The sequence below is a fragment of the Impatiens glandulifera genome, chromosome 5, assembly GCF_907164915.1.
Source record: "Impatiens glandulifera chromosome 5, dImpGla2.1, whole genome shotgun sequence".
Classification (NCBI taxonomy): Eukaryota; Viridiplantae; Streptophyta; class Magnoliopsida; order Ericales; family Balsaminaceae; genus Impatiens; species Impatiens glandulifera.
In genome coordinates this window covers 40,278,001-40,293,609 of record NC_061866.1, presented here as the reverse complement: position 1 = coordinate 40,293,609, position 15,609 = coordinate 40,278,001, and the positions used below count along the sequence as shown (strand labels likewise).

The following is a 15,609-nucleotide window of genomic DNA, read 5'->3' as shown; positions in this document are numbered from 1 at the left end:
GATAACATTTTTAATTTTATTTTTAATCGTTTTAAGTTTATGGGTGTGTCAACCCACAATCCGACCCAAGTATCTATTTACTTAACATCATTATATATATATTAGTTAGTTAAAAATTTGAACTTATATTAATATTAAAACGTCCTGCATTTATCAAATTTGGTGTTGAATTTAAAATATATAGTCTTTGTAGCCTAGTTGGTTAAATAGTTGTATTTATTTTGTTAGGTTGCAAGTTCGAAACATACCTCTAACATTTTTAATTTTATTTTTAACCGTTTTAAATTTAAAGGCGGGTAAACCCACAATCCGACCCAAGTATCCAAATTAACCACAGCTCTCGACCCGGCAATCCGGACACTTTAAAAATTAAGCATAAATATATATATATATATATATATATAGATTAGTTAGTTAAAAAGTTGAACTTATATTAATATTATAACGTCACGCGTTTATCAAATTTGGTGTTGAATTTAAAATATAAAGTCTTTGTAGCCTAGTTGGTTAAAGAGTTGTATTTGTTTTGTTAGGTTGTAAGTTCGAAACATATCTCTAGCATTTTTAATTTTATTTTTAACCGTTTTAAATTTAAAGGCGGGTCAACCCACAATCCGACCCAAGTATCCAAATTAACCACAACTCTCGACCCGGCAATTCGGACACTTTAAAAATTAAGCATCATTATATATATATAGATTATTTTTTAGAGAATGTATTATATATTATGACGTTTTCTGAGATTCGTTCCGGAAAGTTAGTAGAATCCGTCGGGGAGTTAATCGTTTTTCAAGAGGACTTACAAGCTCGATAAGTTATTGAGTAACATTTTTTTCATGTTTTTTTTGTTGTACTTGAACCTTTTTTTTTTATCATTTTTAATATACATAAAACATTTAAAAAATTAAAAATAAATTTATCATTTTGTCCACACCAATTTCATATTTTTATTTACTTTAAGTAGTTTATACATTAGTTAGGAAACATATATAATTAAATTTTGAACAATTTTTTATATTAAATGTATTAATATAATATATATAGCATTATTTCATTAAAAAAAAAAATTCAATTTCAAAACAAAATTATAAAATAAATATTCAAGCAACTATTTCATTAGATACTGTTAGAATATAAGATAATATATATATAATATATTATCACAATATTATAAAAATTGTGATAATATCATTAGTATATTATACCATTCAATACAATATTTCTTTCTTTATTCTAACATGATATTAGAGCCTTATTATCGTTCTTGAGTCAATCAAGTGATAGTCTTCCGCTGCCTCCATCAATGGTTACTTTATCCATTGATGGAGGGCTCTAATAATTTTTTTTTTTATTAATTATTATTAATATCTCTTAATAATATTTTCTTCTTTCAAATAATTATGTTGATGTTATTACTTTTTTCTCGATAATCATATTCTATGAGTTTGTTTTCAGTTGTTGTTTTATCCCAGTAGTTAATGCCATATTTTTTTGTGTTAATCCAATCATATGTGCTCCCTTACTGGTTATTTAGTCAATACACGGTCATTCTCTCGTTAGAAACAGGTGTTGTTTCACCTATCATTCTATTCTCATGGGATTCTACCTTCTTCACTACTTTTTTTAATGCAACACACTACCATCCCGTCGTTGGATGGATTTCGAGACTCGCGAGTAACTTTGGAGTTCATTCGGTTGTTGTTTCACCCCAGCATTCTATTCCCATGAGATTCTATCTCTTTGCTGGTTTATCAGTCAACACACTACCATATTTTAATTGGATGGAGCTCACGAGTTTATAAAACTTGAAGAATACAGCATCAACATTTCATTATCTCGTCTTCAATTTTAAGTTGTTCAAGCGTTTTCCATCTTGAGTTTAAGGAGGGATGTTAGAATATAAGATAATATATATGTAAGATATTATCACAATATTATATAAATTGTGATAATATCATTAGTATATTATATCATTCTAATACAATCTTTCTTCTTATTCTAGCATGTTAGAATAAAGAGATAAGGAAGATTATATTAAATGGTATATTGAATTACGTAAGTGATGTCTATTATATAGACATTACATTAAGCTTATAAGGAAACTAATATAATATAATAATGATATAATATGCTAATGATATTATCAAAATTTATATAATATTGTGATAATATCTTACATATATATTATCTTATATTCTAACATCCCTCCTCAAACTCACGATGGAAAACGCTTGAACAACTTGAGGTTGAAGACGAGATGATGAAATGTTGATGTTGTATTTTTCAAGCTTCAAAAACTCGTGAGCTCCATCTAGTTAAAAGATGATAGTGTGTTTACGAATAAACTAGCGAAGAATTAGAATTCCATGTGAATAGAATGTTGGGGTGAAACAACAACTAAATGAACTCCGAAGTTACTCGCGAGTCTCGAGATCCATCCAACTACGGGATGACAATGTGTTGCATAAAAAATGTCAACAAAGAATGTAGGTAGAATCCCATGGGAATAGAATGCTAGGATGAAACAATACCTGTAAAACTCATTCTAACGAGAGAATCGTAGTGTGTTGACTAAATAACCAGTAAAAATATAAGCATTAATACTAGAATAAAGCAACAACTGAAAATAAAACTCAGAGAATATGATTCCGAAGATAATAAGAACATCAAGAGAATTATTTGAAAGAAAAAATATTATTAAAAAATATAATAATAATAATAATAATTATGATTAGAGCCCTCCATCAATGACTAAAATAACCATTGATGGAGGCAATAGAAGACTAAATTTGTATCTCAAGAACAAAAGTTTGGCTCTGATACCATGCTTGAATAAGACGAAAGATTGTATTAGAATGATATAATATACTAATTATATTATCACAACTAGCATGTATCCCGTGCATTTGCACGAGTGATAATATAAAAAACCGTGAAAAAAATAATACGGTAAAATTTTTATGGGCGGGTCAACCCACAATCCGACCCAAATATCCATTTACTCTCACATATATCCAAATTAACCACAGCTCTCGACCCAGCAATTCAGACACTTTAAAAATTAAGCATCATTATATATATATATATAGATTAGTTAGTTAAAAAGTTGAACTTATATTGTTAAAATGTCACGCGTTTATCAAATTTTGGGTTGAATTTAAAATGTAATGTGTTATTAGCCTAGTTGGTTAAAAGATTGTAATTGTTTTGTTAGGTTGCAAGTTCGAACCATACCTATAGTATTTTTAATTTTATTTTTAACCGTTTTAAGTTTATGGGCGGGTCAACCCACAATCCGAACCAAATATCCATTTACTCTCACATATATCCAAATTAACCACAGCTCTCGACCCGGCAATCCGGACACTTTAAAAATTAAGCATCGTTATATATATATATATAATATTGTGATAATATCTTACATATATATTATCTTATATTCAAAACAAAATTATAAAATAAATATTCAAGCAACTATTTCATTAGATTAGATACAATTAATGATAATTTCTTCAACACTATAAGTGTGCTTCTCCACTAATTGAAGAGAAAGACACATATATGAAAGTTCTTGATTCACAATTCCAATCTATTTGCTTAAAATTATCTACACTTAAATTTATAAATTTTAAAACTAATTTAAAGTTAAAATTAATTAAAAATATTTCTATACGAGTTAATTGCACAAGATTTATATAAATAATTGGATTGAAACTGACGCCGTGTATACGTAATTCACTATGAAGTTAGGTAGGAAATTTTTGAATTCATGAAATCCTGCTTCCTTCCATAAAATCAATAATTTAGGTTTTTCATTTTTTTTTTCTGATTTTCAAAATAATGAAAATCCGAAAATTAAAAAAAATGGTATAAATTTATATATTTAGAAAAAAAAGAAGATTTTCAGAGCATAATCAACTGGGTATGGCTAGGGATGGCAATAGGTACCATATCCATCGGGTAGAAAAGTATTCATCCCCAAACCCAATTTTTATTTTATTACCCGACTCCAATCCCGACGGGTATCTATATTTGTATCCCCATTCCCGATTTGTCGGGTATCCCATTACCCGATTAAAATATGAATTTTATTTTTTATTTTCTAAATATACTAAATATTAAAAACACAAATGAAAATATTACTTACTTGCATAGTTATGTTGTAGAAGTTGAAAAAATAATAACTTTGTTGTTATTGCATACATAAAATTCAACCCAAAAAAACTAAAGAGAAAGTGTTAAAAAAATATGAAGAGATGTTAATATTGAAAATAAAAAATGAAGATTGAATAAAGAGAGAAAATACATGAATTTCAATAAAAAAAACTAAAGAGAAGGTTGAAGAAATGTTGATCTTGAAAATACAAAAATGAAGAGTGAATAAAGAGAAAAAATACACGAAATTCAAAAAAAAAAACTAAAGAGAAGGTTGAAAAAAGATGAATAAATTTTGATCTTGAAAAAAAAATAAGAGGGAATAGATAGATAAAATATTTTGTTATTAAATAAATGAAAGATTAGAATTTCATGAGAGAAAGATAAATTGAAATGATGAGGGTATGAGAGTGAAGTGTGAATAATTAAATAATATATTTATTGTAAATTTATAATAAAGGTAATGATATGAAATTTAAAAAAGTCATTTTAAATTATAACAAATATATATTTTTTAATATTTATATTTTGGATATCGAATTTGGGTTTTGCACACTCCATGTTTCTAGACCACAAATCCGATTGAGTATCATTTTTACTCTCCATCCCCGATTCCGAACCCCAGTTTAAAATACCTGAACCCAAACTCGACTATCGAATATTCACGGGTATCAAATATATGGGTACTCATTACGATCCCTATGTATGACTGACTGGTCAACCCAATCAACAATGGTTTTGGCTAAGGATAGGAAGGCCTAAATTAAAAAAAAAATATTATCATGTCACATTTCTATTTTTATATTTGGATAAATCCGTCTTGAGTTGTAAAGAGAATCTTGAAAAAAATATATGAATTAACACAAATCTGAAAGTAAATTCATAAATAGTTTTTTTTAACGTTTACAGCATTTTTAGAACTTACTGCTTGACAGACTCGAACCTAGGACCATAGAGTTAATATCCACTTCTTGTTGCCGCTAGGCTAGAAAAGGGGATATAGAAGTTGTTCAAAAAAACAAAAACTTATTAATTTAAGTTTATTCAACAAATCTCGCTTTAAATTTAAATACTTTTCTCATATCTCATTCCAACTAGTCTTTTACAAATCTCCAACAGTGTGGTCGGTAGTTGCTTGATAAATATGTCAGCGGCTTGATAAATATATTAGTGGCTTGATAAATATGTTAGCAGCTTGAGCTCGACTTTCAACATGCTCCAGCTCAACCTTTCCTTCTTTGACTTGTTCTCAGATGAAATGAAATCGGACGTCGATGTGCTTGCTCCTTCCGTGATTAACCGGGTTCTTTGTCAACTCGATCGCTGACTTATTATCAACTCGGATCACAGTCCCTTCATCTCATATCACTCACAAATACCTTAGTAAATTTGAAAGCCATACTACATGACACGCGCTCCAAGAGGCCGCCACATACTCTGCTCATAGGTCGATAAAGTTACAACATGCCACTTCTATGACAGTCAATTAAAAGTCGTATTCCCGAGAAGGAATACATAACTTGAAGTATTTTTCTGGTCATCAACATCATCACACCAATCACTATCCGAGTAACCCACTAATCGGTAGTAATCTAATTTGAATATAAAAGACCAAGTGAAAGGATTCCTCGAACATATCTCATAATTCTCTTAAAGGTCTTCCATTGTGTATAGCTTGGATCTACTTGATATCCAAATACTCAACATTAGTTTGGGTCTCGTGCTTGTAAAACTGATTAAGCTTTGATATCTCCAGTATCCAGCTCGTTCTCCTCCATCAAACTTTAAGAGTTTAGTGTCTGGTTCCATTGGAGTAGAAATTGGGTTACAATCCTCCACTTTAAACATCTTTAAAATTTCAAACGCGTACCTCTCTTGAGATATAAAAATCCCTTACTCCGACTACTTCACTTCTAGGCCAAGAAAATATTTCATCAGACCTAAGTTTATCATCTTGAACTCTTTCTTCATTACCTTATTGACCTTCTTAATCATTTTTGTGTTCCTTCCGGTGAATATGAGGTCGTCGACATAGAGAGCGACTACTATCATATCATTTTCTAATTTTCTTTGTGTACAAGGCATGCTCGTATGGACATTGCTCATACCCGTTTTTCTTGAAATACTCTTCAATTCTCTCATTCTAGTCACAAGGAGCCTACTTCAGTCTGTAGAGGGTTTTTCCCAATCACACACCTTCTTCTCATCCCCTCTCTTCATATATCTGAGTGGTTGTTCAACGTACATCTCCTCCTTTAACACTCCATTTAGAAAGGTTGATTTCACATCATCTATAGAATCGATCATTGGTTCTAAGCAGCTAACGAGATTAGAAGTCGGGTTGACTTCATTCTCGTGACAGGTGAAAAACTTCATCATAATCAATTTCCTTCTTTTGTCTATAGTCATTCACCACAAGTCGAGCTTTATAACGCTCAATCTCTCCCTCAACGTTAATCTGTTTTTGTACACCCATTTTACTCCAATGGGCCGAGCTCCTTCAGGAAGGTCGGTCAGCTCCCAAGTTTTGTTGCGTTCAACTGCCCAATCTTTTCATCCATAGTTGATCTCCAATTCTCGTCTTGTACAGCTTTCTCAAAATTCAAATCTTTTGAGTTGGCCAAGAGACATACAACGCGGACTTCATTTGTAGTGGCATATATCTCATGCAAACTTCTCATTTTGGGCGGTTGATGATCGGATTCATCTTCTGAAAACTCAGTGGTTGTTGATATCAGAGGCATAACAACCTCCAAACTTGTTTCTTCTTCAATCGGGTTACTCTAATTTCATGTCATTGATTCCTCCACGTGAACATCTCGGTTCACCACCACTTTCTTGTTAACATGATCAAACAATTTATATGTCTTATATTTTTTATCATACCCGATAAATATGTACTTCTTGTTCCGATTTTCTAATTTTATCATGTGCTAACTTGGTACTTGCCCATAGAACACGCTATCAAACACCTTGATATGAAAGACATTCGGCTTCATACCACTCCAAATCTACTAGGGAATCTTCTCTCCTAGCTTTGCATGTGGACATCTATTTTGCACATAGATTGTGCAGTGCACCACCTTTGTCCAAAACTTTTTGGCATATTATTTCCTTTCAACATAGATCGAACTATATCGAGAATAGTTCGGTTTCTTTGTTCCACTGCACCGTTTTTCTGCGGAGAATATGACGCAGTCAAAAAATGCTTGATCCCATATTCCTCGCACTATTTGTTGAACTTAGTAGAAGTGAACTCACCTCCTTTGTCAGTTCGAACTACTTTGATGACTTTGTTTGTTTCTTTCTCTACCATCACTTTGAATTTCTTGAAAGTTTCAAAGAATTTTGACTTCTCCCTCAGAAAATAAACTCACGTCTTTCTCAAAAAATCATCAATTAATTAAAGAGAAGAAATATCTCTTACCACAGAATGATTCTGTTGTTATCGACCCACATATATCATTTTGGATTATTTAGAGTTGCTCTTTTGCTCGATATTTAGAACTACTTGGGAAAGAAGTCATCATTTACTTCCCGGTCACAGATTCTTCACAGAACCTCTTTTCGAATTTAATATTAGGCAGTCCAAGTACCATATCTTTTTTCACAAGCTCAGTCAACTCCCCAAAGTGAAGATGATCGAACTGATAATACCACTTCATGGCATCATCCTCTAGATCAAGTTGCATACATTTATGTTGAACTATTTCACCTCAAATTTGTACATGTAATTTTTCTTCATTTCTACCTAGGCAATGAGCCTCCCGAGTTTATCCTTCATTTGTAGTTCTTGGTCCTTCATCAGAACCGAGTACCCTTTATCCATCAACTATCTCATGTTAAGTATGTTGCTTTTGAGATTAGTTACGTAGTAAATATCTATGATCTCTCTGATTCCCTCATTTCTCTATTGATACCTAATCGTTCTTCGACCTTTAACCGCTACTTTTGAAGCATCGTCGAAAGAAATGGATATTGACTCCACATTTGAGAGTATTTTGAATAACCTCTTTTCACCACACATGTGGTTACTTGCGTTAGTGTCCAAACACCAAAACGAGTTATCAGAATAGCTCGGTTTGATCTCAATTTCTGGAATTTTTGTCACCAGCAACAATCTTTCATCTTTTTTCTCAGCAAAGAAGTTTGTTAATTCCTCTTTTTTCTTCTTGGATCTACAATCTTTGGATATATAACCCAACTTTTCGTAGTAGTAGCATTTTATCGAGTAAAAATCATTGGCAACATGTTCATACTTTCCATAGTTATAACACTCAATATTGTTGTTTGTGTTTGTCCGGCCACCCCGAACTTGACCTCAGCCATGTCAGTTCTGTTGGCCGACTTACTCACTTCATCGTCCTCCGCTTCCTCTATCGCATAGGCCTCTACCTCTTCTTCTGTCTTTAGTACTTTGAGCATAAAACACTTTCTCCTCTTTTATTGTCGCCTTCGCCTGGAGAGTCTGCTCAAAGGACTCCCCCTTTTATTTATTTTTTTTCTTCTCTGCTCATGCACTTCCAGGGACCAATAAGTATTTCAATGGTGAGTGTTATAAATCGTTGGATTCCTCTATTGCGCACATGATGTTTTCGAAACTATTTTTCAATGACCTTAAAATCTTTTCAATAACTCGGTTTGATGAAAAATTCTCACCATTCCAATTCAGTTTGTTCACCACGGTCTCCACCCGAGTAATGAACTCATTTACTCTTTCAGACTCTTTCATCCTCATGTTTTCCAGATTGCCCCTTAGGGTTTGAAGTCGGACTTGCTTAACCCGTTCGTCTCCTTTGTTTGATATTTTGAGTGTATCATATGCTACTTTAGAAGATTTTGCGTCAGCTATCTTTTCAAAGTTAGATTCGTCGACAGAACAATATAGTAGATACAAAATTGCTCTATCTTTAGCTCGAATGACTTTTAACGCGTTCAACTGGGCATTTGAATACCCATATGTGTTCACCAGTTTCTCTTACCGAGACCCGACCACATCCTAGTTATCTTGGGAGCCAAAAAGGGCCTTAATCTGTACCTTCCAATTGTTGTAGTTGATGCATTTAGTCAACTTAGGTAGTGGGATGCCACTGGTTAGACTTGTCATTTCTCTCAAGTGTTTACACTCAACACATACCTCACAAAGCTCTCGATCGCTCATTTTTCTCTTTTGGACAGCGCACACCGCGTCGTTCTCTTTTGAGGCTGGTAGGTTCTCTCACGCTCACCTCACACACAATGGTTCGATACCAATTTGTTGGTAACAAGAGTGAAAAATATTTCTTCTTATTCATCTCAAATAGATTTTTACAAGCTTTATAGGAAAGCATTGACTTTTCACACGCCTGACTCTTTAAATGCCAAAATAAATTATTGTACATATTAAATAGGTCTCCCACCTAAATCTCTTGATTATCTCACACATCCCTAAAACCATTATTATTAGTTTAGGAATACTAAATATAAAAAAAAACTTATTAATTTAAGTTTATTCGACTACGGGCTATAATAATAATAATATCAATAAAATTAAATTTATCTAGTTTACCATGGTTATTTCCTTTTAACGACGGGCGACGGAAAAGATATCAATAACGACGATATTTCATGTCGCTATTACTCCCTTTTATGCGAGTGTGGTTATAGAGCCACCGTCTTTGGTTACTAGTAACTTAATTTATTTTTATCTATGTACTTTTTTTAGACAATTAGTTGAAGGATTATAATTTTATCTTAAATCAAAGACAGGTAGAAGCATGCTTAATTAGGCTTTAGAAAAACTTGTAGACACATACCTAGGTTTGAATGAATAATTGATTATGTAAAAAATTTTTGTAAATGATCACACTTTATAATATGGTCAAGTATTAAGTAAAGACCGCCTGAAAGAGCGGACACATGAGACATAGCGTCGATACTCTTTTACACGTGTAATTAAACTCCGAACCAAACAGAATTTATAAAACTAAAAGCGTTCAGTAAATAATTTTTTTTCCTAATTTTTAAAATATATTAGGTGGCGACTCTTAAAGTTCAAAATTCAATCTAAAATATGTCTATCGATGACTATCGTGATCTCGATAAATCCAAGTCTTGGATTTGAGCGAGCCCGGCTCCTCATCTCGATAAATGCAAGTACTATTTTTTTTTATATGAATAAGATCTTAAAAGATGAAAACATTTCCATATCAGCCATTTTAAAGAGCAAGTTATATGGATTTAACCTTTTTTATTATCATACACCATGGGCCTCAATCCAAATTGAAATTAGAAGCCATTAATTTTATTCAAAGAACAAATTCTGATTTTTAACCTAAAAAAATAGAAAACTGCCAGTAAATTTCTAAATATTTGCTCTAACAAGATCATGATACATTCCATTTTCCAAATATGAGAAAATTAAAAAGCTTTATTTTTTTGCAATCATTACCCTCATTTAAAGCAGAGCGTTTTAGAATTGAACCTGAAATCCTTACCACTTAACAATACTAGTAGGTTAAAAGGTTGAAAAACTTATAAACTGAAAAGCAACTTTTTTCACTGTACAAACACAAGCACAATCATAATATAGAATAATGATACAAAGAGCATGGTAATGTATTTTACAGTTTCAAGCTTCCCAAGTCCCAACTACGGGTCTTTTGTTTTTGATCACACTGGCAAGGAGACATATAAAAAGCAATCCTATTGCATTTTCTTATGTTTGGTCCCTGTGCACCTTTGCCTCATATTTATTCAATATCACACATAAGAAAGAAATAAAGAAAGCTGTTATCCCAACACACACGCAAACACAATGGAGACAATTGTTTCTCCTAAACATATTTAACAGGAAAACATTGTCAACTGTTGTTACCCCTACTAAGCTGGGACAGGTTCCCGGATTCTTCCATTGGTGGTAGGAGTTAAGCTATCATAATAATCGACCAACACTTTCCATCCCGAGGGGCACATGAATCCATCTGGTGGGTTCTCCTTGTTTTTTGCCAGAGTACGCATCTGTAAACAGAGAAATGAACAAAAATATCAGAAATCATATATGCAAAGAATTTTCATATACAAGGATCTATAATTAGATAGATGATCTAGATTCAAATTATTATGCAAGATGTATAAAAAACTAGGAAATATAAATGCAGATGATTCCTTGTTATATTGACAAGAAGATAGGAGATGAGATTTTGAGCTTAGGCCTTGTTCGGGTTCGGTAATTTAAATAACCCATGTCTTGATCATGTTGGGGTTATGAAAAAGTGAGTTATTAGGGTAAAAAGACTTAAAGGTAGTTATATATAATGAATTAAAAAATAGAGGATATTTTGGTATTAGATTTGAATGGCGTGATTAATTAGAGGGATGAAAAGATAAGATGGTGAGTTATTTGAGAATTATTCAATTAACCATTTCCAAATATGATGAGGATTGTGTAACTGAAGTGGTACCTTTACAAACTGATATGAATGAATTGTCAAGTCAAGCTGGTTGAAGTTGATGATAAAACTTAAGAGGAAGAGGTTGAAGAAGATAAGGGAAAAACTGATGGAGAAGATGATGTGGGTGTAATGATGCAATACAAAATCAATGGCTTATGAGTGCCTTAAGAAGTCAAAGCCAGATTCTAGAATCCTATGAGAATTGGATAAAAAACATTGATAAAAACATATAAAATCAAAACTCGAAAGTAAACAAAATAGACTTCAATGTGATAGCATTGAGAAGCCTAAATCGGGTATGAGAAGGACAAGGAGTAATAGGCTTAGTGACTCGAGTTGATTCACATATAGTAGTGGAAGAAGGTCTAGGTCCAAATTCAGAGGAAGATTGAGATATGATTATTTTTGTCTCATCTTGATTTTGTGATTCTTTGGAGTTGAGTGAGAATTTGATTATAAACTCCAAACTGTAATACAAACTTCAACACTTCAAAGAAAAATGTAGTGCCTTATAGATAATAGTTGCATATCATTGATGTGTATTCATGGAGAAATAGGTACCTTGGTTCCTGAGATAAAGACAAAATCTTGGGCCCTTGAAGGGTCAAAGAACGCCATCTTTCCCTGAGTTTTATCATAAGCAGCTACCTGCATTGATACCGAGAAGAATATGCAGTTAATATCATTTTTTAACTAAGAATACAATAGTAAATGAGATTTATTTTGTCAACCCATACAAAAAAAAATTAAAGCAAAACAAAGAAGAAATGGTATTTTTGGTACCTTGAAAGGAAGAATGTTGAGCCTTTCAAGGCCAGGAGCCATACTAAGAACCTTCTTTCCATGGTCAGCATCATATAAATCTCTTTTCTCAACCGGGTGACCCATACCAGCTGGATCACGTCCCACAATGTAGAAATTGGCTCCTGCATTGATCCGTGCCTTTGCATGCCATTGAACCTCAGTTGGACCTGCATAATGCATTGGAGATGGAAATATAGACACAACCGTAGTCTCTGGATCAAGAACACCATCTTCTAGCACCTGTAACAGAATTGAATTAATTACTTATAAGACAAACTAACAAAAAATTTTACTTTTTTCAGATTTAAACCAAACTGACCATATCCACTTACTTTCTCATGTTGCTGCATTCTCCAGCTGAGTGGAACATCATCTGCTTTAGTGTATCCACCCAACGGGTGAAGCAAAAGAATGGGATTTTTGAAACCCATATCAAGTAGTCGACGACGTGTATCAGTCATGAGCAAAGCATGGCCATTGTGAACTGGATTCCTCAGCTGGAAAGCGAAAACAGCATCCGCATTTCTTCTTGTAAATTCATCGCGAAGCTCAGATGGGGATAGTCTGAACCTATCGAGGCCATCATTGTACTTGATAGGCTCTATAACCTCTAAATCTCCCCCAATAAGCCAGTTTCCTGTATTCGTTATGGCTTCATCAACATAAGGCAGACCGGGTGCTGTTGTGCCCCAAGTTCTTGCTATTCTTTCTTCCTTGTTGTGCTTGTAGATTTCAATGCTATAAATACATACCAACCAATGAAACATATCAGAATAAAGAGTAGCAAATCCGACTTCGAATAATACAAACAATGTCTATATCACTGACCTAACCTTCATTAAACAAATCAATTTTCTGAACTGAAAGGATAGTTATTTGAGTATGAACAACAGAGCATAGCATCAGATGTCAAAGTCTATTCACATGACAATAACATCTAACTTACATCATCTCTTTGACATGCTAACTTGAAAAATTCAGCTAAGCAATGAAGATTTATGCTTTTAGAATGCAAAAACATAAACAAAACAGATCATATATGCATGTATGCACATTATATGATCCATATGTTGCACAAAACAGTTAAGATCATGACATAACACATGCATAAAAACAAAATAAGATATAAATGATGAAAAAGAACATAGTCCATACTTATTCAGAATAGCAACCGTCTTGTTTGCAGAGTCAACTAGGGCGACGCTGCGAGACTCGCCGATCTGACTCTTCTGAGAGTCATCTAGGGCGAGAACAATCGGCACCGACATGTTGACGAAAGAGCCGTCATCAAGTCGGAGGCAATTGAAATGAAGAGTTTGGAGGAACTCGGATTCTCTCATGAATCCTTGTAGGGGACTAGCCCAGCCTTCGCTGAGAACATGAACCCATTGCAGATCGATCCGAGAAAGCTTGATCTTCGGCATGGAAAGTGCCTGTAATCTCTTCTCATCCCTTCTGGATTCCTCGACGAGGAGTTCCACAAGATGCCCACCATCGGGTTCGATCAGGCCAGAAGATATACTGATCCTCTGATATTTGATTTTGGGACTGCATTGACGATAACTGGGTAACCTAAGGGGAATCGCATAATGGGTTTTCTGGGTTTTGAGTGGCGAGAGAGATTGGATCGGGGTTATGCTAAACAGAGCCGCCATGGACGCCATTAGAGGCAGTAACAGTGATTGGCGTCTCTTTTATCTCGCTCTCTCTCCCCTCTAAAAGAGGCGTTTTAAAGTTGGAATCTTTGATTTGCAAAATCAAATTCAAAGAATTAAGATTGGAAGATGATTGAGAGGCTAAATAGAAATTAAAACTAGGTCTTAATTAACATTTTTATTGAGAAAAAGCACATTTATAGAAATTGATGGAGGACTAGGCTCAAGTAAGGATGAACCTAGACACTTTCTTAGCAATGGGTTGGTGGGAACAAATATACATCATCTTTTCACCCCAAAATTTACCCTCATTTAAAACACTTCCAATTTACAAATACCAAATTCACAAGTACTACTATTTGTTTATTCCCCTAGTCAATTCAAATGTCCTATATTTTATATACATCCATCTCTAATCTATCTATTTTAAAATCGAAGATTTTGGGCCCATAATAGATACTCGATTAAACGAGTAAACGCTAGTTGTGTCGGAGGAAGGGACGGGCCCTTGTATTGTTCTTTCCATCCTTGGTTACCTAGAGGTGGGACATGGGTCTAAAGAATACAAGTGTATGTCGTGTTGTGTTGAGAATCAATTTGAAATTATATTATTTCACATTGTTTACAAGAATAACAAATAGAGCATAGTATGATCTAACTTATAAATTGTGTAATTGGCCATCTATGTACAAGAAATAAGGATAATGAACGCCGAGTAGGATGATTATTTTTTTTGAGGTGTTGAAATCAAGAAGTTAGAAACCAAAGGGTTTAACATGTGTTTGAAAATTAATTGGAGGGTACCAATTGTAGTTCATTATCTTTTAACTAGTACAACTAAACTAATCAAAGACTACAAAAACAATGGAAGTATATTGTGATTTGTGAGAAGATAATGTAGTTTTGGGAAGATGAGAAGTAGGATATTCAAATTAAATATCTAAAGCACCATGTTATGAAATAAAGTGTATTAAGTTGAGTGCTTGAAAATGTTGTTTTTTATCTCTTTAAAGCAAGACATTTTTTTATATTAATTTCTTTGTTGCGAAGTCCGAAAACATTTGGAGAAAAAACAAACTGAGATAGTACAATTTGTGACAATAATATTACAACACAAAAATAAAACACCCAAAACAAACAATATCAATAAAAATGGAACAAAGTCTTGATAAGAGAAAATAAAATCATCGATCACTACTCTTCACAAAATTGTTTATTTTCTTTCTTTTAAATGGTACGGGTGAAGATTCAAACTCATCGAGAACATGAATTATTCCGCTCTATCATTAAGTTGTGAGTTTCCATTTCACAAATTGTTTACTATGATTCTCATAATTGAAGTCCTTCTTGAGTTTGAAACCATCTCTTTGAAATAGTGACTTTATTGTCTTCTCTTGTTTCTTTTGTTGGCTTCTCATAACAAAGTCTTCATCATCTCCCAAGTCATGACCTTTTGTCCGTACGAATTTTGTCTTTATGTAATGCTTCATTGACCAACTCAGTCACATATTTCATCTTGACCGGTTTGTTTTCGCAGAGCAGGCAAAGAACTCACTCATCAT

General features: G+C 33.2%; 1 protein-coding gene across 1 annotated transcript; it reads right to left on the bottom strand.

The window, feature by feature from the left end:
* Positions 1 to 10,672: 10,672 nt before the first annotated feature.
* LOC124937683 (ATP sulfurylase 1, chloroplastic-like) lies at positions 10,673 to 14,176 on the bottom strand. The gene is made up of 5 exons (XM_047477985.1): positions 13,548 to 14,176; positions 12,725 to 13,130; positions 12,372 to 12,632; positions 12,150 to 12,236; positions 10,673 to 11,154 (listed from the first exon to the last, which is right to left on the bottom strand). The coding sequence occupies exons 1-5, from the start codon at positions 14,054 to 14,056 to the stop codon at positions 11,017 to 11,019; spliced, it is 1,401 nt and encodes a 466-aa protein (XP_047333941.1). The 5' UTR covers positions 14,057 to 14,176; the 3' UTR covers positions 10,673 to 11,016.
* Positions 14,177 to 15,609: the final 1,433 nt, after the last annotated feature.